This window comes from Mustela lutreola, chromosome 4, assembly GCF_030435805.1.
Source record: "Mustela lutreola isolate mMusLut2 chromosome 4, mMusLut2.pri, whole genome shotgun sequence".
NCBI lineage: Eukaryota > Metazoa > Chordata > Mammalia > Carnivora > Mustelidae > Mustela > Mustela lutreola.
Genome location: NC_081293.1, coordinates 50,069,783 through 50,096,491, shown reverse-complemented (window position 1 = coordinate 50,096,491; position 26,709 = coordinate 50,069,783). Strand labels below are relative to the sequence as shown.

General features: G+C 44.8%; 1 protein-coding gene across 15 annotated transcripts in view; it reads right to left on the bottom strand.

Moving 5' to 3' along the window:
* The window catches only part of KCNMA1 (potassium calcium-activated channel subfamily M alpha 1), a 730,798-nt gene that overhangs the window by 60,477 nt on the left and 643,612 nt on the right, over window positions 1–26,709 (bottom strand). For all 15 annotated transcript variants that reach the window (XM_059169794.1, XM_059169795.1, XM_059169796.1 and 12 more), the window contains 3 exons: window positions 22,606–22,729; window positions 18,409–18,633; window positions 14,835–15,027 (listed from right to left, as the gene is read on the bottom strand). In XM_059169794.1, coding sequence (XP_059025777.1) covers window positions 14,835–15,027; window positions 18,409–18,633; window positions 22,606–22,729 — 542 coding nt within the window. The remainder of the gene's footprint in view (window positions 1–14,834; window positions 15,028–18,408; window positions 18,634–22,605; window positions 22,730–26,709) is intronic.

Sequence of the window (26,709 nt, the reverse complement as noted above, 5' to 3'; positions counted from 1 at the left end):
TCACATTAGAACATCTGTCAATATAGGAAAGTAAAGTGTCTTAGGAGTGACTTTCTCTGACTCATGTGAAGGTGCTGGATGGAATAGAGAAAACCCCGTGTCTTATTTACTTCATAGCAATCTGATGAGCCAGGTGCAATTTGTGTTTGCAGAGGAAACTGAGGCACAGAGAGGTCTCATAGGTGGCAGAGCTCGCATTCAAACCCAAGCTGTTAGCTCTAGAGCTCGCACATGCCAGTGTTCAACCTGATAGCAAATCCTGTTTCTACAGCTGTTCTTGTTTTACAAAAACCCCTCTGTGGCCATCACCTCTGTAGATTCACACATGATCCCCAGGGTACTTAGGTGGGGCCACTTTAACGAACCTTCCTTCATAGATGAAGAAATGAAATTGTTTGAGAGTTTATACAAAATCAAATAGCACATGACAGCCACAAGGAGGATTTAGAACCTGGTCCCTGACCCTACACGATTGTGCTGTCACTCTGACAGCCCCATTTGCAATTCAGCATCCTAAATTAGAGGGACAAAACCCATCCACTGAACTCTTCTTGCCCAGGCATGCCGGTGCCATTGGCTAGTCTGCTGCAAAGAGAAGTGTCCCTCTCGCATGGCCAGGAAAGCTCTCTGAAAACATTCAAAGTTCCCTGGGGCAGAAAGCAGAGATGGTTTCTGCCCTTTACTGAACTTTGGAGGTCTCGGTCCCATAGCCTCTTCAGGCCTTGGGCTGGTATTGGGCAAAAACCCCCGCAATGAGCCCAGGCAAAGGTTGAGAATTGGGAGCTATTAGTAAAGGTGAAAGGACTAGGGTAATTTACTAGAGAACATTTGGACAAGTCTGACAAGTTCAATGTCCTGGATCTTTGTAGCCCTTGCCCGGTGGCCAGCAGTCAAATGAATGGACAGTGACTAAAGCCTGGAAGGAAAGGATGTGGTATTTAACAACCTATCCAGCTGTTTTATCTCATTTGAGGGCAAGCAAAGACAGCACAGACTACAAACAACAGAAACGGGGATTAAATCATTCGTTTGCTCACTCCACAGACCTCTACTAGGTGTGAGGTGCCGGGCTACACATTTCAATATATTTGTGACAGTTGGTGGGGTGGGGAAATGAGTGAGATGACAGACCAGGCCATCCAGGTTAACAGTGACCTCACCACCTACAATCCTTTCCTCTGATACCCTGAGACCTTTTAAGGCCCCTCTGTTTTGTCACCAGCAGACACACAACCAAGTGCCCCTTCTTGCTTGGCCCTTCTAGCTTATGAGCCTTCTCTTACTCTGCCTCAGCCTCTTCCATCTGCCTGGAGACCCCTTACATATTGATAATCATTCCTATTTTCAAATTCAACTCCATTTACTCTAGAGCCCCTACCCCCAACCACTGCCACCCAAAGCAGCCTCTGCCTTCTCCTAACACACCATCCAGTGACATCTGTGTGGCTTTTCTATCTAGTAGAAACTCTTTACTGGAGATACACAACAAGATCTCAATGACTACTGTGCTGCTGTTCTAGAAACTGGGGGATGAGTTCCACTAGAACATTCCTTGAGGTATAATTGAAATACTTAAGAACCACTCCTAGTCCTTAAATATTCTATAAATCCAGAACTAAAATAATTTATAAATCAGTTGCTTTCTTTGTAGGGCCCTTTTTAGGAAAAGAAATATATTTTTTTCTTTTCTTCGTATAAGTTTTCAATTATAAATAGATGGATAAAGACAAAAATCCACTGGATGACTGGTAAGGCTCATTTGCTGGCTCATGGCTTGTGCGTTATCATCACAATATGTGGATCAAACTCATGCCTCAGAAAATTACAAATGACTCACACCAGGAATTTTGCAAAGTACTCTGGAATGTTCCAGAACCCGTATTGTTAAATATATGTGTTCAAATTGTGCCATACAACTTATTTTATATGTCTGCATAATTTCTGCCTGCGGATCCCATTAGTTCCATAACAGCACGACCATGGACAGAGTGGGGACACTAACCTCAACCATGGGGTATAGCAGTCAGGAAGGAACTCCTGATTGACTCATCCTTATCCAGAATCTCATCAGGGAGGGCCCTGAGAGAGTCCACAGGATGACAAGAATTCTTTTACTTTTCTTTGGTTATATAATTGCACTTTCCTCCCCAAGGACCATTTATCTGGACCATTTTCAGAGTATCATACACCACCTGAAATCCTAGGCTTTGGGAACTAGCGTGGTCTGGTTATTCTCATCTACTATCTTTTACGGAAATGTCCACTTGGAGAGTAGGATAAATCAATAAAAGCTGGAAATATTTTGTGAGTGTCTGGACAACAGAAAACAATATCTGGGTCTCAAACCTTCTACCCTTATACTAACTGCTCCAAAACCAAAACTGTGTTAACAGGGAAGAAAGCTCCAATGAGCTGCTCAGGGAAGCAGGCTAAGCAGAGCTCTTGACACTTCTCTGTCTGTGTAGCTTTTGTAGCAAGGAAGACGGGGACCAAGAGAATCTCAGTATCTCTGATTATCGGCACAAGGAGGGCCAGGGGCCTACCTACAAAATGGAGTTGCGCACAACAAAAACATTAAAAAACAAAACAAACAAACAAACAAACAAAAAAACCCCTCAGTCCCTGGGTGCAAGGAGAAGTTTGAACACAACTGGGGATGCTTCCATGACCCTTAAAAGCAGACATATGGATTCAGACCTGTTCTCATGAGACTAACATTTGTTCTCTTGTATGGAGTTGACCAATGTGATGAGGAAAGTGTGGGCTTTGGAATCAGTTTGGACATCAACTCCACGTGCTCTTGACAAGCTATGAGACTTTGGGCAAGTTGCTGCCTTTTCTGGGGCCTCCGTTTTCTCATCTGTAAAATGGAAACACATGACCTCTGCCTTAACCGGTTTATCAGGAAGATTACATGAGATATTGCCTATGAATGCGCCTGGGGCATGACTCCGTTGGTAAAAAGAGCACTTACAGCTTTTAAAAAAAAGAAGGATTAATGACACATGCAAGTGTTAAGGGGGAAAGCCTGATGTGAGGTCGACGAGTTCGGCCCAACTCCAGTACCACTGCACATCTGTTTTCCACCTCTGAAGCTCAGATTTTTTTCTGGCTGCTGTCCCAAGCTGGGCACAGCCCGAGAGGGGAGCTCTACCTGCTCTGTGTACAGTCAGAGGGAAAAGGCGATTTGGTTAGCTTTTATTTTTCATCCCTCACTTCCACTCCCCAAAGAAGATCTTCATGTCCGGAAGGCCGAGAAATGTCCCCAGGTTCAGCAAGGAGCCCAGGCTCTCCAGTGTCCTGTTAAAACTACTCTCGGTCTGTGTTTCCTTGTTTTTTGTTGCCAGGAATCTGTTATCAGAATAGTCAATGGTGGTCTGAAAAGGATCCCTCACATGGTAAAACACGCTGCATAAGACAAATTCTCCCGAGTTGAAGTCATTTAGAAAGCAGCTGCACGTGCTGCTTTGCTGGCGTACACGTGCCCTCCCGGGCCAAGATTAGTCTCGCCCGTCCTCTGAGGAGGTGCACCAGGGCAGGCCCCGCTCTGGGCTGCTCCAGCCCTAAGCCCGATTTTCTTTATTGGTTAGTAAGCTCTTTTAATGAAATGTACTGCTCTTATTATAGAGGACTCAAAATAAGATCTAAATCACAAACCAATAAAAGAAAATTATTGGGCTGGGTATCTAAAGTTACTACCTAGAGGCTACTCCAGCATGGTATTTATAAATCTCTAAACAGTTAAGTATAATTGTCTTTCTGGTTTTGGGGACTGAAGCCAACAGCAGTTTCTGTTACAACTGAAGAAAAATACTTTAGCACGGAGCTTTGTTCAATCGGTGGGTAGAGAAATGGCTTCTCCCCCATGTCCTTTCAGAATTGAGAGAGAATATCATGGCAATGAATGTTACATAGGGAACAGCTGAAAAAAATGCTTCTCTGGTTTCGGGGAGGGAGAATGTGTATGAGGATGTGTGTCTAGGTACGTTGGTGAGTGGAGGGCTGGGGAGCGGCCTGGGTGTGCAAGGGTGAGCCTGGGGGGAGGGAAAAAAGGAGGAACACTGGGAAGGATGGATATGGAGGGTAATATGGGAGTTGAAGATGGGGTGCTCAGTCAAATGAATGGAAAACCCAGACATGCAGCTGCTCACCCACTGCCTCTGAGACACCAAGACAGTGCCATTCTGGAAGGATGTGAAAGCTTCCACTAAAAGACCTATTAGAACCTCAATCCCACCAAACAGCACAGCGCTCTCTCTGGAGTAAGAATGTAAATCATGGAAAACACAGATCCCCATGTAATAAAAATAAAAGACCACAGAACCTCAGTTATAAAGGACCAAAGAACTCATCTGATCCAACATCCCTTTCAACACAAAGATCATGTCAGTGACTGTCCCTTGGCAGGTGGACATGTGGTGACAGAAAGCTCAGTACATTTGTAGGTAGCCCATTCTGTTCTGGAACGGTCTTCTCCTTATGGGAGGCTACAGTCTGGTTCTCCTTCATCATTATCCATCAGTCCTGGTTTTTCCCATGGAGCAGAAAATAAAATGGCCCTTTTAGCCTACTACCCCCTGTTCTGTTAACTGCTTGGCAAGATATAGCTTGTCCTATCACCACCCCATCCTGACCATCCCCTTGGCGGCATTCTTGAGTTTGTTAGTTCTTTCCTTCAAACCTTCGTAGTTCTTGACACACTCCCTCTCAGAATGAACAAGATGAAACAACCACTACTCGAAATAAATCACATTTCTATCCACAAGGTTTATGCTGACTGTCTCCAGTGATTATTTGGAACTTAATGCTCAGGGGTTTTCATTACATTTCATCCTGTGGCTTTTGTCCCCAAGTTCTAGGTTAGAAAGGTCCTTTCAAATCCTGACTTCTGCCATTCAATAATTTCGAGGTCCAAATCCACAGAGTCTCCCCCAAAGACAAAAGAGAAGTCACATTTTCTTCTCCGGAACAGTAAAAGATTCTCAGACTTTAGGATATGCCCTATGCCCCCAATTAATGCTGTCTCTCCAAGGATCACAGCCATACTTCCAAAGAAAAATGTCATTCCCTACTTGAGGCTCTTAACCTTTGTTGAAATGCAGGCAAGGGAGAGCATCTGCTTATGTGTGGGTATCATGTAGTGTCACTGTGGGTGAGGGTCATGGAGGACTAGAGGAACCAAGGGGTTTGTGTGTGTGTGTGTGTGTCTGCACACACATACATGCTTGTGTATCTATTGGTGTGTTTGTGTAAGCCACTATATATATTTTTTAACCTGATGACTATAGAAAGGCATAGAATATAGAAAAATAAAACCTAGATGGGTGAGGAAAAGCAGCCAGGGGACATTCATTCCGGGTTTGTGACATATGTTTTCCCTTGGAAAGGTGGAGCCCAACTCAGCTTGTGGATCCTCAGCTCCCACCACATTTCTCTCTGCCCTAAGATGTTCCTCATTCTTTCACCTTTCACCTCGCTTTCCTTTTTTTGTAAAGCATGAGCAGTGGGGTGGACTTCTAGCTGCGACCCTCTTCTGGAGGCAGGACTTCCTCTCCACCCATCCGCCTTTCATGGCCCCCAGTTTTCCTGCCAAATCTACGTAGAAATGAACCCTGGCTAGATCCCAACATTACCAACACCACGTTCTCCCTCAGCCAGACCCTCCGTGCTGAGGCCTCTTCCTATAAGCGCATCACTGTCCTCTGTCACCGAGAAGGAAGCTCACAATCACGGCCTGTTTTACTTTGACTCCGTCTCTCAAATAACATCCCCTTTCTTTTGCCAGTTCAAGGTTCCTGGTCTCCTGGATAACCACAAACCCTACTCAGTCCCCAGCATCCTCTTCTTTCCCACTCCAGACAATGCTTCATAGGGCTGCTAGATCAAACTCCCTGAACCTTGGGTCCAATCCCGTCACTCTCTTGCTCTGAAACCTGCTGTAGCTCCCCAGTGCCTACTGAATTATTTATAACTTCATATTTATAGCTTCATATTTATAGATTCTCAAAAATTTAAAAAAAAAATCCCTCAATGCCTACCCCAAATTTCTACCTCAGGTGTCCTTGCTGTCTTATACATACCCTGCATTCCAGCCAAATTTTACTCATTACTGTCCCCTGAACACGTCTCCAGGTCCCCCTGTCCCTTACTTCTATTCTCTGTGACTGCAGCCCTCTCTGTGTTTCCACCTGCTGAAATCCCATGCATTTTTCCAAAGTGTCTCTCAAACCCGCTCTCTTTCTCTTCCTGTCCCACACTAGCCTCCACAGACTGTAATTCTTTCCTGGTAATAGACCAGCATTCGGAGGCGGAGCTACATGCTTACAGAGGAGGCTGCATGGACAGGAGAAGGGTTTCATGCACCCCTGTCTCCCTGGCAATGTCTGGCGTGCACAGTCTGGGCACACAACAGGTACTTAATAAGGGTTTGTGGAATTGGATTGACACCTTCAGGACAGGTAGCGTGAATCTGAGGAATGCAGAGCATATAATAGGAAAGGGAACCAGAGAAGAACCTTAACACCCCAACATTCAAATTTAACCCTAAGGCTGAAATACACATGCTCCAACGGCTTGAAGAAACCCAAGCTCTTGAGGGAGCACACAGCGGGCTCTGAGGGTGAGCGATGCTGCTGTTGTTCAGTGCAACAGTGCAGCATGCTGCTGGGCCTTTCCATGGCCCTCTCTCAAAAGCTATAGTCAGAAGGAAGGCCTGTCCGCTGGGTAACTAATATTGTTCACTTACCATCATGAGACACATGACAGAGACAAAATGGCAGATACAGCCGGTTGGTAGAAACCAGAGCCTGGTCTCCAGCACATCCCCCACCCCCTTTCTCTCTACTTAAGGCTTTTGAGTCTCAGGAAGCTGATGAAAATCCAGAAAATAGGAACGAAAGAAGGCAGACTAACAAGTTGAGCCAAGAGCATTGTCCTAAAGAAGTAAAATAGTTTCAAGTTTGGGACCCCTGGGAGACCAGGAGACCCCGGCTAAAACCATTACTTCACTCCACAAGGCCTAGTTTTCTCTTCTTTCCAATCAAAAGGGTAACCTCCTTACCACATACACCTCTTCTGAGGATCAGCTCAGGCAGGGGTTCTTTTTTTTTTTTTTTTTAATATTTTATTTATTTATTTGACAGAGAGATCACAAGTAGGCAGAGAGGCAGGCAGAGAGAGAAAGAGGAGAAAGCAGGCTCCCCGCCAGCAGAGAGCCCGATGCGGGACTCGATCCCAGGACCCTGAGATCATGACCTGAGCCGAAGGCAGCGGCTTAACCCACTGAGCCACCCAGGTGTCCCCAGGCAGGGGTTCTTAACCCTGGCACCACATGGCATCATCTGGGAGTTTATAAAACTCCTCATGGCCAGGTTGTACGCCGGTCCACTTAAACCACATTTACTGAGGTATGACCCAGCCATAAATATTTTTTAGAAGTTTCTCAGATGATTACAATGTGCAGCCAAGGGTGAAAAGCAGTGATCTGAGAAATGCATATCATCTCAATTGGCAAAATGCCTACCACAGAATGGCGGCAAACGTTCATGAGCATTAGAATTATTATTAGAGTTCTTGTTGGTGTTGATGCTGCTGGTGGTGCTTATGGTAGTCAGACAGCCTTGGCTTTGGACTCTGAATTCTCATGTGGATGAATGGTTTTCAGTGTAATACAGCAAGCTCTGTTCTGGCTCTGTAAGGAATATTTCATTCTTCAAGCTCATCATATATTCCTCTCTCAGATCAAACCTCCCACACTTCAGCTCTCCCATTCCTTTGCCTCACACCTGTTTGTCAACCTCATGAGGATCTAGTTCCTGCTTTGTTTTGGCCTCTTGGTCTGTAAGCCCCAACACTGGTTTGACACCATCTTAGACCTGGTGGCCACTCATTTTCATTTTCTCTCAACAGCTCCATGGAATCCTTTACCTTCTGTGAATCTCCATCCCAGACTAAAGCCATTTTGTATGTTTTCTGTTGTTTCTGCCAAGAACTGCAGAGAAAATTGCAGAGCTGTGTTGACCAGCCTCATGGCATCATCATCAATCCAACCCCAGCTGGCCCTCACCAATGCTTACTCATGCTCTCGCCTCGCTCCTGTCATCTCCCTCACATGTTTATTGTAATGTCTGCTCTGAACCTTTGTCACCATCGGCTCCCCATCTCAATTGTCCTGGGCCCTCAGATCTTCAGGGAAAACCAAACTGGCTGCTTTGTGAAGGAAGGAGAGCCAACAAACTGAGCTGCCTCCAGCCTCATCTTCCCCATTCAGCCTTCTGTCTCAGAAGGACAGGAGTCACTCTTTCTCCTTTTCAAGGCCACAACATCTTCTCGTGCATGTCTCTGTTTCTTCTTATATCATTTAACAACTCCCTCCTAAAGGGTCAAACTTTCCCTCTCAGTGGGGTGTCACCTCAGTCCATTGTAGCCAACAAATATGGTGTCTTTCTTCACATTCTAAAATCAAAAAGGAAATCTTTTCTTTGACAAGATCCTCTGAAGTATCCTATTTCTCTCCCTACCAGCAATTGAAGGAGTAATATATGGTTTCAAACGATCACCTCCCATTAATGCTTCAGACCCCCGAATGCCAGCATCTACTGGCAACAAGTTATTCAACTATTCTTGCCAAAGTCATCAACAACTTCTTGAGTATCAAACGTGCCTTTGTTTTTTTTTTTTTTTAGGACCTCATCTATAGGACTTTTTGTAGTATCTGACAGTGCTAATCATTGCTTCCTTTCAAATCAGTTCAGCCCAACACATTCCTATGGCATGTCAACTCTGTCAGCTCCTGTGTTTGAGGCACTGGGGACATGGAGAGGAGCAAATGAAGAAGAGTTTTTGCCTCTCAAAGAGCAACATGCAGGAACAAATAATTTGGATGCATTCTAAACTGCTATCTGGAATTTATTCAACTCTCTTCTCCTTTACCTTTGACAGCATCCACTCCTACTTCCTTAAATTTTTGCTCTCAGCCCCTTTCACTGGATTCTCTTCCTGTGTTTGTCCCTTTGGTGCTGACATTTCCAAGGTTCTAGGTTTGGCCCTTTTCTCTTAGTTGCTTTGCCTTCTCTCCCTGGGAAATATCCACATGCAAGGCCTATACCCTGTCTATCACCAATGGTTTCCAAGTCTGTACCTTCAAACCTAACTTTATCCCTATAGCTGTCTGTTTATACCTCTTGTTAGATATCTCACTTTCAACTGAAATGGACCAGGACCAAATTCTTTACCATTTGCCACAACCCAGTGTCTCCTCTTGAGTCCTCTTTCTATCCACCCCGTAGCCAACCTCAAGAAACTCCTTATCCTTGGTAAGGAACTGACTTGGTAAGTAAGAAACTCCTTACCAACCCCTTATCCTTGCTCATCCACACCTCCTTTCCAACCAACTGGCCTTTGATGCACTCTTTTCTGTTTCAAATGCATCTCAATTTCTGCCTTGCCTTTGTGACTGACATCACTGCAGCTGTCCTGTCCATGCTCACCCATCCCTTGATGTCTGCTGCAACTGTCTCCCTACATAGCTCACACTGCCATCTCATCCCAGGTCTAAACCATGCTCATATTCTTGCTTGCTACCTCTTTAAAAGATGGATTTAATCATCATCTTCCTATCATCTCTGCCCTTAACAAGGCTATAAGCCTATACTCTAGTCCTGCACTATCCAATATGGTAGTCACTAGCCACATGCCTTAATTTAAACGTATAAATTAAGTAAAAGGGAAAGAAAAGCAGTTCCTCAGTCACATTATCCCCATTTCAAGTGGTCAATAGCCACATGTATTCAACTCATCCACAAATGTCACCTCTTCTTGGAAGCTTAAAATACATAAAACGAGGAGCCTTATGTACTCTTATATTTCTAGTCTCATCCTTGTCTCTTGCACCATAATTGCTCATGGGGGCACCTCCTCCATTCACCTGAGCCATTGAGGAGAGTGAATGACTCAGTCCATGTCATCTTTGTGTTCTGGGCTTTTACAGTACCTGATGTCTAGTGGACACTTGTGTATTCTGCCCTCTTTCTCTCAAGAGTTATCCTCCCTAGAAGATAAACCAGGAATAAACCCTAGGATGCTCACTTCATAATGTGATACCAAAACACAAAGGGGAATTCAATCCCATACTCCCTCTTTTCAGACACTGACTCAAGAGGCTGAGAATGGACCCTTCCGTCCTCGGCTCACCCTCCCTTTCGAGATCACACTCCGTTCTTGTCTTTTAGAACCACAGGGAAACGGTCTGGCAAGAGCCACTGTTGTACCGGTTGATTTAAATTGAAATGTTTTCCCCAGATAAATGCGTGCTAAATAATACACCAGCTCTCCAGCCAAAGGGAAGTGACAGGCGCTCTGTAAATAAAGGCACTTAGTTACTGGTAAAGAGCTGTAAAGTGGTTCTGAGCTGATGTTTGCTGACCAGCAAGAAGCAGCTTCACCTGCTTTATATAATTGTCACCACAGTCTTGCCTGCTGTATATTAAAACTGCATCTCATAGACCCAACTGTCACATCGGATATACCATCTGGCATGGGGTAGGCCACCTCTCCCTGTGATTGTTTTTGACAACTGGGCATCACATCTCAGATCTTTCAGAAAGTGTCTGGTCCAGAATCCCTAAGCTGGGTCAGTTCTGACACCATGTGGCTAGAACAGTGACACCAAAAGGTAATGTTAATAGAGGAGAAGGAAAAGAGGTTTTGTTGGTCTTGGAAACCAAGCAATGCACGGTGGCAAGTGTCTGAACACAGATCTCAACAAAGAGCCTACCTCCTCAGTGTTAAGACCCGTTTTGCATGTGACACTGAATTACATTAGAAAATCATGCCATAAAAATGCATAGATGTTTTGGCCCCGAAGCACACGTTTGTCCTGAAGTCCACATTTCTGTCCTGCTGGGTTCGGGAGAGATGGTCATATAGCTCTCAAGACAAAGCAAAGGAGGGGGTTTTATAAGGACTACAGAATAAATCGTGATGAAAACTGGAGACCAGTGGCCAGAAACCTCTGTTGTTATCACTCAGGGGAAGTTAGACTTGCTTCCCCCAATGAAAAGAGGAACACAAAATCATTTTGTACTGTGTAATTTCAATTCACCTGCAGTGTGGGGATGACAAATGCCTAGAGGAAGGGTGGTGAGAATTTCAGGCCAATGAGCATTCCTGCTGGTCCAGAGGGTCTCAAGGAGAGACAGAGTGACAGGGAAGCCTGGTTTGTCCCTCGAGCCCTATGGGCTGGGACAGACCCAAGGTGTGGGCTGCCTGATGGGCAGCCCAAGGTGAAACCAGAGAACTCACCCATCAGAGGGAAAGTCACTTCCTGGGCTGATGGCCACCATTTTGGAAAGTCAGAGTGTTCCCAGAGGAGTGTTAGAAACCAAGGACGAGAGAAGAGCAGACAGAGCAAGAAAACAAGGGGAAATGTGAGCTCAGTGTGCCTATGGTTCTCGCAGTCTCTCACTGAGAGCAGAACAGGCTGCTTGCCGGTTGCTGGAGGCCTGAGCCCCACTCCACTGCGGACCAAGAGTGAAAATTGCCACGAGCCCTAAGATACATCCTCTGCCTTCTTTTGGCCCATGCTCACCTGCATGCATGTGTATGTGTGTGTGTGTATGAGTGTGTGTTTGGGGTGCCCTTCTGTCGCGCTCTCTCTCTCTTTTTTTTTTTTTTTGCAAGAAAAATAAGCTCCCCTTCCCTTTCTTTGTTATCTCCCACCAAAACCTATTTTCCTTGCTTATTCCTATACTAAAGGGAAGGAGAACTGGATATGTGCAGAGGGGAGAAAACACATTTTTACCAGTTTGGCCATTATATAGGATCTAAGAGGCTGGAGTCTGGTTTGTGAGAGCTGGAAGGAACACCAACATCAGATACACACGTAACTCAATTGTGCATTGAGATTCTGATCTATGGACCTTGACAATCCCAATTATTGAATTGGGAGAAAACAGACCTGTATTTTCCTGCCCCTCCCGCTCGACTCCATCTCCCCCGCCCCCAAAGGGAGTGTTTCTCCCGCTTCCGCTTCTTTCCATTCCCCTTGCTAGCTCCTGCCAGGAGAAGAGGAGCGTCTGATCGGGTCGGTCAGCGTGTTCACTGGACCGGGTTTTGTTAGCGTGCAGATTATTGTGCCTTAAAGCAGTGCACATGAGTCACCTGGGGACCCCCATTAGAATGCAGATTCAGACGCAGGAGGTTTGGGATGGGCGTGAGAGGCTGCATCTCTAACAAGCTCCTCAGGGGATGCCCGTGCTGAGAGAACACGCATGGAAGAACGGACTTAAAGGCAGGAACCACATGTGGCTTGCCTCTTCCACTTCCTAGAAGGTCAGCTTACTGTCTCCTCACATCGTCAGTCACCTGCGGTCCCTGCATAGGGAGGGCAGGCAGGAGGCAGGCTTTAGCTCTCCAGGACACAGTGGGGTAGGTGAGACTCTCTTTCAGAGCCTTTACATATCGGCCTGCATCCTGGCTGAGCAGGTGGATTCCAAGATTTAGATCTGGGGGAGAGGCAAGGGATAGTGGCATGGGAGAGGTCAAAATCAGGCTTCAGACCAGATCAGTGAGGGTCACCTCGAGCCACTCCTAACAGACACATGAGAAATGCTCCCCATCCCTTGGCATCAGGGAGATACATATCAAAACCACAGCGAGATACCACCTCACACCAGTTCGAATGGCTAAAATGAACTCAGGCAATGACAGATGTTGGTGAGGATGCGGAGAAAGGGGAACCTTCCTACACTGTGGGTGGGAATGCAAGCAGGTGCAGCCACTCTGCAAAACAGCATGGAGATTCCTCAAAATGTTGAAAATAGAGCTACCCTATGACCCAGCAATTGCACTACTGGGTATTTACCCCAAAGATACAAATGTAGTGATCTGAAGGGGCACCTGCACCCCAATGTTTATAGCAGCAATGTCCACAATAGCCAAATTACAGAAAGAGCCCAGATGTGCATCCACTGATAAACGGATAAGGAAGAAGTGGTATAGATGTGCAATGGAATATTACTCAGCCATCGAAACGAATGAAATCTTACCATTACAACAACATGGACGGAACTAGAGGGGATTATGCTAAGCGAAATAAGCCAGTCAGAGAAAGACAAATATATCATTTCACTTGTGAGGAATATAAGAAACAAAACAGATGAACACAGAGGAAGGGAAGGATAAATAAAGTAAGGCAAAAACGGAGAGGGAGGCAAACCATTAGGGACTATAACTAAGAGAACAAAGAAATTGAGGGTCGCTGGAGGGGAGGGAGTGGGGGGATGGCATAACTTGGTGATGGGCATTAAGGAGGGCACTTGTTGGGATGGGCACTGGGTGTTATATTTAAAGTGATGAGTCCCTAAATTCGACCCCTGAAACCAATACTACACTATAAGTTAACTAACATGAATTAAAAAAAAAAAAAAATGAAGACTAGAAGCCACTCTATGCCAAGTATGAAGAAAATTAGCTGTTGTTGCAACCATTGAAAGGGCTATAGGAACAAACGTTAAAGATGCCACCAGCGGCTGTTTCACTTGCAACATGAGGTGGAAGTTTCCACAGGAGATGTGGGAGACCTCAAGGCACCTGGACGAAGGCCACAGCAGCCACCTCAGTCCCTAGGAGCGAAGCCAGTGATGCCGAGAAAAACTCCCCTAAGAGCCGCTTTGAACCTCGTATCTGCCCAGGGTCGGGCTGCCGCTGCCTCCAAAGAACGAACGCCTCTTTACCTTTTCCAAATTTCAGATCTCATCCCTGGGCACCCTCTCCTTGCCAGATGCTGGTCCAGAAGTGTGCAGTGAAGAGGATTCTAGGAATGGCACTGTTGAGCAGCTGCGGGAGGAGGTGGTCCTGAGCTGACAGAGGACCACGCAGGGGCAGCCTGATGGGTCTAGGTGGCCTGACGGAGCTGAGTTCTCCCCTGCAGGGGACACGGCGCTTCCCACCCCAGCAGCTCTAGCGCTAGTTCTCACCAGCCGTGCTCCCTCCACCTTCGGGCCTGGAATGATGGGATTCCGGCCCCCATCCGGCCCCCAGGGCCTCCCATCTGGTGGAACACTTACGACAACGATCCTGGCGTTCACAGCAAGCCTGCACCGAGGCCTCGTGTCCCATCCTGCCAAGGCCCTGATGACTGAGGTTGTTTGTCATGAGGTCTGGCTGTGCTGCCTGTCTGAGACTTCTAGATGACATCTTTACTAGCAGCTATCTGCCCAAGATCCCAGAGAGAATGACAAGGAAGGCAGAGGCAGAGCAGAGAAGGCAGACGTGAATCATTTAACTGTCATGCCTCCTGTAGAGAACGTGCAGCCTGATGAGCACCAACTCTAGCTAAATGACTTCTCGTGTCCATATTGTCCCCACTGTCCAGGGGTCACTGTCCGTGGGTCAGCATATAACAGGGTAAAGCTTCACATCCCCGTGCAGCAATAACAATGGCAAAGCTTAACGTAGCTCAAGGGCAAAGACATATACTGGAGAGGAACGTGAGGAATTCTCCTGGCAGCATCTTTCCAGGGTCTGATGCTAAGCAGGTGACCCTGGTCACCAAACCACCGTTCGGGAAGACCACGGGGGTGGCAATTGAAAGGCTGCTTTCCTCTCTGGGACGGCAACCTATCATGGATATGGGTGTTCAAGGTCTCAAGCCTGTTTCCCAGGACAGTAAGAAGAGGCAGCCGATGCCCCTTTGAAAGCCAACCCAGCGACGGCGGGTTTCACTGCCAGGCAGGCTGATGTGAGCCTCTTTGAATTACTGAGTGAAGGATATCCCTCTTGCCAGCCCCTGTCCCCTGTAGGCACAGCAGAGAAGTATTACAGGCTGTCCTTACCTTGGGAATTAGCCTGCAAGACCCCGATGCTGTCATCAAACTGCATAGATTTGATGTTGAGTGACGCCAAGATGCATTCCTTGTCCTGCAGCGAAGTATCATCAATATTATTCTGATTGGCTGACAGGATAACGCACATGTCACAGAGGTTGATGTTGACGGCCCTTAAATCAGCCCGACTTAATGGCGTACCCTTTGGCATAGAGGAAGGGAAAAAAAAAAGAAGAAGCAGCCAAAGTGAGTACAAGAGATGAGAGGGAAAGAGGGGGAAAAAAAAATAAAAACAAATTAAAGATCGGGCCAGAGCTTTGGGAAATTATTTAACAAGTATCTTTTTTATGCCTTGACATTAAGCTGGCCTAACTACGTTCAAGGGAATAGGAGCTGTGTGCTAATCTAAAGGGTAGTCAGTGCTGATGGCGGCATTTCAGGGTTGCTCTCCACACTCCATCAAGCCGTTGCTAACAAACGAAGGAGAGGAATAATGCCAGGGTCCTACATCTTCTTCCTGCCTGGAAATTGTCTTGATTTAAGAAACTGTCCTGTGGCAACCTCTGGCTTTCAGAACCTAACGAGAGGGTAGGTTTCAAAGGCCTGTTTATTTAATAGCAGGTCACTTCTGTCTCGGGCAAAAAAAAAAATGCAGCTCCAACTAGAATTTCCAATGCAGCCAAGGGGAAATAGCCAGCGAGCACGGTGTGATTGGGGTGGGGGTGGGGGTTGCTGATGGTACCACTTATTAACCTGGGGGAGGTGGGAGGGTTGGAAGTAATGTGCATCTTGCAAAGATTGGGGGAGAGAAGTTAAGCTTCAAGTCAAATGACTGTATTGCATATTTTCAGCAAGAAAACAAAACAAGAGGGGAGCCTCGGTGGCTCAGTCAGTTAAGCATCCCGCTCTTGGTTCCGGCTCGGGTCCTGATCTCCAGGTTGTGAGATTGAGTCCCTGGCTCTGCATGGTACATGGAGCATGTTTAAGATTCTTTCTCCCTTTCCCTCTGCACTCCCATTCTCCTTCTCAAAACAACAACAATTGTTGCCTACCAAAAACAAAACAAAAAAAAAAACAACAAAACAAAACCAAGAAAATTCCCTAATTGACCAGCAACATAGGGATGGTTGAATACACCACTGGCCATACAATCAAGGGAAATCCATGCAGTGGGTAAAGAGATCAAAATAGTTCTCCATGTGGCATAGCCTTGGAAGGATCTCTGAAACAGTGGGATAAGTGAGGGAGGGGGAGCCCACAAAAAAACAAGTTCTAGATAATTCAAAAAGTATGATTTCATTTATGTAAAAAGAAACCCACAAAATAAAAGTATATATTCATGAATATAAATGCATGTACCTTCCGAGAGAAATTTCAGAAAAAAATATACACTAAAACTAATAATAATAATTACCTCTAGGGAGGAGAATAAGATTGGGGATAAAGGAAAAAGTTTGTTTTTGACTTTACATACTTCTGTCTCATTTGAATATTTTATAACAAGGATGTATTTGTATATTACCACTGTAATTAAAAATAAATAAGCCAGTAAACAGATTTTTTTAAATCCCATAACAACAAAAAGCGCTGGGTGGGGGGGGGGGGGCAGGGGCAGTGGGGAATAGAGCAAGGAGGGAATGACAGAGAGGTAGATAGCTCAGGATTAGTGGCAGAGGGGAGAGGTGTGACCTCCACATGCTCTGTGTCCCTAGGAGGGATCGTAGCAGAACGGATCAGGCCATCCCATATCAGGGTTCCCCGGGGCCATAGGACCTCATTCTAGAGTTCTCATACTTGGATTTCCAGCCTGAAACCAGCTTCTACTTTGCCGACATGGAGCTCTGAGTTGCCTTCAACTCACTGACTATATTGGGGGGTAGGGGTTCTGCCAACTACCAGATATCCCCGGATCCCTTCCTCCCAGTCTCCCTCCTGGAGAAGGGGCTGTGAGCTGACAGAATGTGGCCGCACAGATTGAGACCATCAACCGCCTTTTTTGTCTCAGTGAAAGTCATGATTCTGTTCTCAGCCCCCAAAATACTGCTACAAAGTGATATGATGGAGAAGAGGCATTTAGTGCTATGGGGCTGAGAAGCAGCTCGTTCTGGGCTCTGGAGCAGTATGTTTTGAATGGAGAAGAATCCCTCCTTTCCAGGGATCCCTCGGTACAAAAGTGTGACCAACTTCCTGAATCATTTTGCCAGTTCATAAGCCTCAATTGCCTACATCCATATTCTTTTAATTTTCACCTTGTAGGGAATCCAGCAGTAATTGTGATATAAGACAATCCCTGCACAGTTGTATACACATGATTTCAAAACTCAAGAAATACAAATGACATACACAGGAACACCAAGTTTCTGTGGGCTGGCTCCAGATGTGGGTCACCATGTAAACAATGAGATATAGAAGGCAGCGATGAAGGCCCATTTTGTACAATGATATTGTGCTTGAGTGTGCTAAATTTTGGAGGGTTTAAAAAGGACCTGCAAATATGAGAGCTTATTCATACACAGATCTATCGGTGAGTGCAGGTATGGAGGGGTACACAGAAGGAAACACACATGTATACACCACACACAAGCATGTGTACACACACACACACACACACACACACAGACTCAGGCAGGTTAGCAAAATAAGCTCTTTACAAAATACTTCTAGACGCCAGTCCATGTGTCCCCAGTGGACCACGTGGAAAAGCACATGTAGGAAGACAATCATGAACATATATACTCAAGTCTATGATGCCTGAAATTAGAAAGGTATATATCCGTTTACGGTCTTCTATGCATAGGACTATTTGTTTTTCTTCAGGTCAGTATTTTTAACTACATGTGTTAACTAAATCAGTTTACTCATTTACCAGATCTAGAAATGTTTAAAAATTTATGAAAAATATATTGATTAATGATTAGGAAGTAATTAGATGACTCCAAGATCATGTACCTACCCCATGTCCTTACACTAAATTATGGAGTCTCAAAATGTTCCTTTTAGATTTGGGTCCTAGCACTTTTTAAAACCAAAGATATCGCATGCCCATAGGTATACACATACATACAAGCCCATCAAAACATTTCTAGACTTCTAAATGAATGGGAGGCAGGCAGTGGCCAGGAGAAGGGATTAGCAGCAGGAATAAAGAAAGAATTGTTAAATCCACTTAGTTAAAAACAGAAAGTGGTACAACAAGATTTACAGAAGCATTAATAATGTCATAAATAAGAGGATAGAAGAAGTTCCGTAAGTAAATTCTGCTATAAGCCTCATAATATCTCAAAGCACTAGGTTTGGGTAGACAAGAGAGAGAGTGTAGAGACACTGATATGGTAATGCCTTCGATACCAGCCTAACTTCATGCTCGATGAGCAGCTGAACTTGGCTGCAAATTCCTTTTAATAAGGTCTCCCAGGGTTTAGCTATTCCTAGACAGAGCAGAGGGGAAGGGCTGAGTCCTCGGGCCCATAACCAGATGAAGAAGCAGACGCATGATCAAAGCTACAACTACCATATCCATGTGGGATTTTCTTTTGTGAAGGAAAAGAAGGAAAAAGCATCCCTAATGTGACCTTAGACTTACAGGCAATATGGACACTTTGGGGAAGTTATGAAGCGTCTCCCATTCCCGCTTGAGGTACTCAATGGAGCCCACGAATACGATGTGCTTGAGCTCGTGGTAATGAAAGTTGCTGGCTCGGAGTGGCATCACCAGGTTCCGGAGGCCAATCAGGGCTGAGCTGACATCACCAAAGATGCAGACCACGACATGGCCGCTCAGGACGGTCATGGCAGCTTCGCTTCGAGTCTGCAACAGGGAGACACAGAGCAGCATTGGAGAAAAGACCTCATAGGTTGCAGCAAGGGTTAAAAAAAATCACTTTCATCAAGATAAACATTTGCTGAGTGCTTACTATGCGTTTTTTTTTAATTTCATTAATGTTACAGATTACAGACATGCCATATATTGAGTATGTGTATATGCATCATACTGGTATAATAAATATATATAAACATATATCCATCCATACCATGACCTTCTTTGACCAAAACTTAAGAAAGTTATGAGGTAACACATAGGAGTCGGTAGCCTTTCCTGAGGCAGGGTGGATAAAAGGGAATAGTAATATTTATGTTGTTTAGAAACAGTAGTCTTAGTTTCCATGAAATTGTTGGTAACATAAGCTGCCTTTTCTGGCTTTCTTGCTGAAATGATGATAAAATGGTAAGATCCATGCTAGTCTCAGCTTGAGAAGTTTGAGTTTTGAGTTCTGGACTCACCAATGGGATTTCACACTGTATCAGTACATCAGTAGGTAGAACATAATATCCTAAGCCAGGGGATGGCAACATATGGCCCACAGGCCAAATCTGGTCTATACCCTGCTATTGTTTGGAAGGAAAGATTGGTTTTTACATTTTAAAATGGTTGGGAGAAAAAAAAAGATTTTATAATATGTGAAAATTGTATAAAATTTAAACTCCAGTAAAGTTTTATTGCAACACAGCAACACAGCCATTCTTATTCCTTAGTTGTTGCCTGTGGGCGCTTTTATGTTACAACACAGCTGATTAGCTGTGACAGAGACCGTGTGATCAGCAAGATCTAAATTACTCATTCTATGATCTTCTGCAGAGAGAGTTTGTGACCCCTCTCTACTGCTGGTCTCTGGTTTCCAGGGACATTCCTGGAGAGGCCCACCTGGGTAAGTCATCAGAGGAAGACTCCCAAAGAACCATTAGAAGGATGTAGAGCTGCACCAGCAAGAGCAATAAGCTCGTGTCTTCCCCCGACCCTAGGCTTGATCTCAAATGAATGAATAAAATCACCCCAGTGAGTGAAGGACCCCAACTTCCCATGCAAATGGTTAGCCACTGCCACACATTTGCTCACTGTGTTAGCAAAGAGAGCAACACAGGAGGCCACTTAGCGGCCTTTCTCCACTCCTCCTTCTGGTCCAGTACCTCCCATTCCTGACTTTCTTCCTCCTGATTCTACCCACCGCTTGCCTGGATAGCCCCATATGGCTCACAATGCTTTTGGGGAGGCATATTAATGTCCACTGCACATATCAACTCTGCTGGATTTAATCCCTAGAATTGACCAGTGTATTGATTGTTTAAATGCCAATATTACAATTCACAACAATGTCAGGGTTATTATAGTAACCCCCAAGGACGAGAAGAAGCCAGCTTTCACTCCCTGATCGTTAGAATAAAGCAGGGGCTGTCACCATTATCGGTTTCCCTCTGCAATAGCACAGGAACACCTAACACAGGGACTGAGAGAGACATCTTAGAAACAGCGACTAAGGAGGACCCACTGGGAGGTCAACACCCCACATCACTGCTTCATGGAGAAGACCTAGAGTTAGTTATCTCAGCTGCTTGGAAGTCTGAGTGCCTGTATACTGTTAGCAGAACATCCACCAGCCTGTAACATGCTGTGATGGGGTTTCTAATTGCTTTTAATTGGAGTCTAGCTCTCTTCAGTGAACCTGAGGAATACAAACTGGATCCAGAGTTGGGGCTAGAAACCTACAATGCAGGGTGGGGGTAGGGCTCTGCTTAGCAAAGTGGCTGACCACAGGAGCTGAGCTCTGTGGACTGAAACACCAATCCTTGCACTGGCCACAGTAACATCACCGGAAGAATCTTGCCAAGATCCCAGTTCCCTGAGAGTCGGATTCTGCCTGGCTTGAGACCTACCAGAGCAACTACTCAGAGGTGCGTCTGCTGCTTTCCACACATCCTTGAAAGCCTCACCCAGATGGGGCCTTACTGGTCTTAAATGCTTCAAAACACAATCTGTCTGCATAGGAAGACTTCACTGGCCACTTAGATACATCCTAGTCCCTCTCCCCTAGATTTGAAAAGCATTTTGTGCCTCTATAACACTTAGCTTTAAATACATTGCTTCATGGTAACATGTTACGTCTTCTAATCAGATGATCCTTTCCTCCTCAAGATGGAGGCCACTTCATGTTTTCTAACTCCTAGAGCTGTTAGTGTCCTGCACCCAGGGGGGGCCCATGCAACCCCGACGCGTCTTCGCACAGCTGGTTCTTCTGAGTATTCTCATCTCTGCTCCCCTGGGACTTCAGAGAGGGCTTCTTGGACCACACTGTGGTCCTAGCACCTCCTGGGGCCCTTTCTAGCCCATGGCCCTCCTTGATTGTCTTCATAGCCCTGTATCACTTTTCTATATCCCTTCGTTTACTTGGAGATCTTCTCTTGGCCTCCCCTAGAATATAAGCCCTGTGACAGCAGTCATCATAAGGGCCTTACCCCTGGCCACAAGAGCAGGGCCTAGCACATAAATGGCCCGTTATAAATGTTCCTTTAAATGATGTTATTTTTCAGAGGACAGAAGCAGTAACTCACTTCCCTAAACTCTTTCATGCCAGGAGGGACTTTGTTTGTATGCCAATCAGCTATACCTGCTTCAGGAGACTGGGCAAGCCATTAAACCCTGGATTCCAGCTATGAGATCCAGCCCTCTACAGCCACAGATGGGTAACACCAGTCTGAGTTTGGGTCAACAGAGCAGAAGCGCGGCGAACACATCACGATGTAAACGCATGCAGCCTCCTCATGAATAGAACCATTTACGCTCCTCCTGCTAAATCGGGCAATAGCTATTTCTTGAGAATTCTGACTTTCTGGGCTTTTGTCTGCAATGTTCACACCTCTAAGACAGCCTCTAGCACAACCCTGTATTGGCTCTTAATTGCTTGATTATAATTAAACTGAGAAAACACACACACACTCACACACACATTCAGATAAAACACGGGGGAAAATCCAGTGGATTAGAGTACAAAGCCTTTCCGAGGAACTGGAGCAGCCCTTTTCTAAGAAGGGCGGCCATGACATCAGAAATGATAGGATTTTCCTGGCTGACACAAAGAAGCAGGGCACAGCAATCTGCAATGAGAAGGCATCTGACCTTCCTGATTATTAATCCATTTTTCATGGATTAGGAGGACAATAAACTGTAGGGAACCTGATGTGGGCATTAAAACCTAAAGCTGTTAACAGGACAAGTCCGAAGAGTAGAATGGATTATTATCTATGCTGACATTCCTAGGAGAGACCAGAAGAAGCCCACTGCTGCTACCAATGTGACCCAACCATGAAACAGGGCTCTGAGACCCCACATCTGAGGTGGTCCCATGGCTCATCATTGTCATCATCAACAAATGCATTTTGTATCATGTGCTAAGAAGGATCCCAAATGTACAAGGCTATTAGAAGAAGCCTTGTTCTTCTTCATAGAAGACAAGACATTGTTATAAACAAGTAACATTGTTTATTTTATTGGTACCATTCACAACTCTTCCTGGTATTTAATAATAATAATAATAAGGAAGAGGAGGAGGAGAAGTAACTCTATTGAGTCACTGCAACCCTAGGAGTTAAGGTCAGTCTCATATCTCATCTTCTTACGGGTAAGAAAACCGAAGTGTAAAGAGCTCAAGGAGAGTCACATCCATAGGAATTAGATACATACTGCCTCCCATGATGCCTTGCACACAGCACAGGACTGCCCCATATTGTAATAAGCCAATAAATATTCCAGAGATTAAAAATTCCATCCTTGGTACATATTCTGATGAGAGTTCTAGCTGCTTTCATCTGAGTCCCAAATTTTAATGATCAAAAAATAGTTACGACCAGGGACCATATCTTTGCACCAGCCAGTTAGGGAAACCTCATTCCTAGCAATGGTAGTTTGGGACCGAAGTGGATGGCACAGATTCTGTGGCCCACCACTCACCAGGATGACTTTCTCTATCTCCTTGGGTGCACACCAGTGAAACATGCCAGTAGAGTCGTACTTCTTCACGTTGGAGTCCATGTTGTCAATCTGATCGTTGCCGGGAATTAACAAGGGGTCATGCCTGGGGAGAAAAGGACAAGAAAACCTAAGTGGAAAATGTAATAAATTATAAATGAAAAGTGCCCCCTGAGTTACATCTCAGAGGAATTGAAAGATGCACAGGAAGTGGCTGTCACTGAAGGCCATTCTTTTGCTTGCAGAACCCGTTCTTTGAAAGACAACTGCCCCAACCTCTGCCACCACCTGGAAAGGCAGGCGACCTTTATCAGCTAGTAATTCTGCCTTTCCCCTCCTGTTCCCATTTCTCTAAAATGGCCTTCACGTCATTTTGTGGATTTAGACTCTTTTCATGGATACCTCTCCTCCCTCCTCTTCTCATTTTACCAGTTATCCAGTCTCTCCCCGGTGCTTGCATGTATGTGTGCGCGCGCGCACACACACACACACACACTCGCTCACGCCAAAGGGTTGTTATTAGCATTGGCAATGAAGAGGAAGGAATAGGAATAGAGCCTCATGCTGACTGACTGGCATGAGGATGGAAAGCCAATTACCTGCTCTTCCTGACTACAACTTCTGACGTGATGCTCTTCGCAGTAAAAGCTTTAACAGGCTGCACTTTAAATATTTTAGCAATTTGCCCAATCAGATTTTGCTCTCCCCGGCTGAAGCCCTTTAAAGATTCAGCAGCATGTCACTTCAGAGCAGATTGACTACCAAATGCCCACATCTGGAATACATGATTTCAATACTAAACAACACCCTCTCTCCTTGCCTTGACAACTGTATTTGCCCTCGCCATCCGATGACGGTCTCCCCTACCCCCACTGTACCTCCCGACTGCAGCCTTCCTTGGATGAGAGCTCAAGCTCAGACGCATCTTAATAAACTTGCCTTGAATTCACTCTCTTGCCTTGTTTACTGGCGGAAAGGAGAGATGCAGCTACAAAGGCCGCCCCTCCAATGGGCTGGCAGAGCCTCACCGACAACCTTGGGAATTACAATAAAATCGGGCGGGTCTAACAGGCTCAAAGCATAAGAGACATAGTCCCACATCTTGGGCCATATCCATTGTCCAGATTCCATCTCTGGTAGTGATTCCATATCTCAGTTTTGGGGGTAGGTCGTTAAGGTTTCTACAATACTGACCGCATATAATTAGGACAAGTCCCAAGCATACACATACCTACGTGTCCTTTCAGGGGAGCTCTCTTCTCTAAAGAATATCACTATTTCAAGATAGAAAATATAAATAGGTTCAAATTCCAAAAACTTACTATAATGTGATTTTGCCTTTTAAATCATCTATTTTAAGCATCAGTGAGTGACCATTTAGTTTTTAGTATTTCTCCCCTTGATGTTTTCTCTGCTACTTCTCATTTATATGTCCACTACATAGAGAGTGGGATAGGAATCTCTCCTACATGATCCACAGACCTAGAATTAAGCTTTCGGGATATCAGGATATGTATCATGAACACCCTCCCCAATACTCACTCTACCCCCTTAAGATGGGAAAGTTCTCACTGCCTTTACTTATTCCTGAGAATCTCTTTTAGGCGATACCAAATACCAAATACTGTGTGAGGCAATCCTGCAAAGTGGTCATCAAAAAACATGCTAGATTACTATAGGAACTGTCAATTCTAATCTTCAAAGGAGAAGAACAATCCACCTTGGAATAGCATCTCGGTAGCTGAGCTGTTGAGAGGTCTGAAGGTGTTGTAAACCACCAAGCCACCTTTCAAATACCAAACTCGGTCAAAAATGCTAAAATAAAAAGGCAGTTGCTCCTAAGAACTGGTCACAGATCAGGGCAAGAGCAACTTTTTTAATTTTTTTTTTTCACCCTTGAAGAATCTATAGATATCCGTCTATAATAGGTAGGTGGACAGAAAGCACCAAAGAGAAGAGATTTCAGAAAATGAACAGAATGAACACTTCCCAGCCCTAGAAGAACATATTCTAGTTGCAAGAGGATCTTAATAAATTTTCCTGGAATAAATAGAGCCAGCTTCAAATTCTCTTCACCAGTAAACTGGTTACAGAGGAAATATGATCTCAAAACATCCTGAGAGCTGCCCCTAATGCCTCCAACTCTCATCTTACGAAAGTAAACAAACAACCCTGATGATCAGTTATCCCTCAATGAGAGGGAAAAAGACAGTATTCTACTGTCAAGTCTCACTAACTGGGGTGAGGGTCTGGGAAAAGCATGTATAATTTCTTTAAAAAAAAATGCTATTTGTTCTCCAAGTATAGTGGACATACCATGCTATATTAATTTCAGGTGTCATTTGACACTAGGGTTGCAAGCCATGATTGGCACTGGGATATCCAGAAACATCTGAGAAGTCTCTGTGGTCTGCCATGCTGCTCTCTGTACTCCCTACACGCCTCTCACCGTCATCTGGATAATATAAATGTATTACCCAGGACTGCCCCCAAAGGGTCTAAGCTGAGGACCATTAAAAATCTCCCCAAACAAAAGCATTCCCTTTTCTGGCCAGCCATGGCACCAGGACTTTGACCTTTGATTTCTTGAATCATCAAAGCAATGAATAAACATGAATTTTCTATTTTGATCTAGGAATGGAGGCTACCCTGATGATTAAGATGCAGTCCCTAGTCAAAGAGAAGGTCATAATATAGCAAGAGAGAGAAATGTCAATCAATAGTTGTGATACAGTGTGATGAGTGTTATATCAAATAAGGTGGCATGAGAATACCAAGAAAGAAACTGTTAATTGCCTGGGATTTGAGTAACATTAAGGAAGGCTGCCCAGAGAAGGGAACATTTTATCTGATCCCTGAAAGGTGAAGAGGAATTGCAGATTTTAGTGTTGATCTCCAAGCAGCCATTAGAACCCACTCAGAGACTTGCGGCCCAAATAAGCCCAAGGATGGTCCCCCAAACCGTGGCCGACGTTCCTCAAAGAGCAGATCGAATCCACTGATTGCATATGACTGATTGAAAGCAGGCTAGGAAATGTGTGGAATTTAGATAGAGAAAAATCAAGCTTCCAAACATGAAGAATGTCATAGAAATGGAAGGGGTTTAAAAAAAAAAAAAAAAAAAGACGTGTTTCTCAAGGTACTGGATTTCTCATCATGTAAGTCATTCCAGAAAAGCTGGGATACAGAGATTTCATTATAAATGCTGGGTGAACCTAGAAGAACTTCAAGATTTAGCACTGCTCTCTTACTGAGAAAGAGGTTGCTAGAAGTGTTCTGGAACTATCGGGCCACCGCTGGGCATCAGAAGGCCAGGGGGCACTAAGTAACTGAAGAAAGGTTGTTGTTGGAGTGAAGATGGGAGATAAGAAGAAATAAAGACTGAAGACTTTAGAGTTCCATGAAGGATCATGGGTGTTCCTCATCCACTGGGTTCTACCATCTAGAAGGAAGCTTGGAACATGATTCAGTTCAACAACACAAGGGTCCATAACTACTTTGGGCAGTACATGAATTGTACATGAATTTCCTTACCATTTCTGTTCCTGTAGTTATTTCAAGTGGCTTACCATCAAGTTCCTTACCATTTCTGTTCCTGTAGTTATTCCAAGTGGCTTAAGTTGACTTAAACTGCAGAGATCTCTGACATAGGTGAACACTGAAAAGCCAACTGGCCACAGGAACTTCCAAACTAAGGTTTTTGGAGTTTACATCAATAAAAGAAAGTTCTAGCATTTGCCACTGAGCACAACAGCCAATAGTGCTGTAGTCAGGGGAGGCCCCCTCCTCTAGGAGAAGAACCAGACAGTTTATTTTACCTGGAAAGGAAGTCCTCCAGAAACCTCCATGAACAAAGCATCCAAGGAAAACTTATTTACAAAATGATTAAGAGAACCACATTCAAATGTTCTCAGATGATTCCTCAAAGACCACTTAGTTGGAAGTAAGGAGAAATACTAGATACCGTCTTTCTGGCCTTAATTATTTTATGCATTTTCTCAACTCCTCTAAAATGCACTGTAATTGACTCAAGACTCATTTGTCATTTATCATGGAGCCAATGTACATGCATTATTTTAAGGTAAC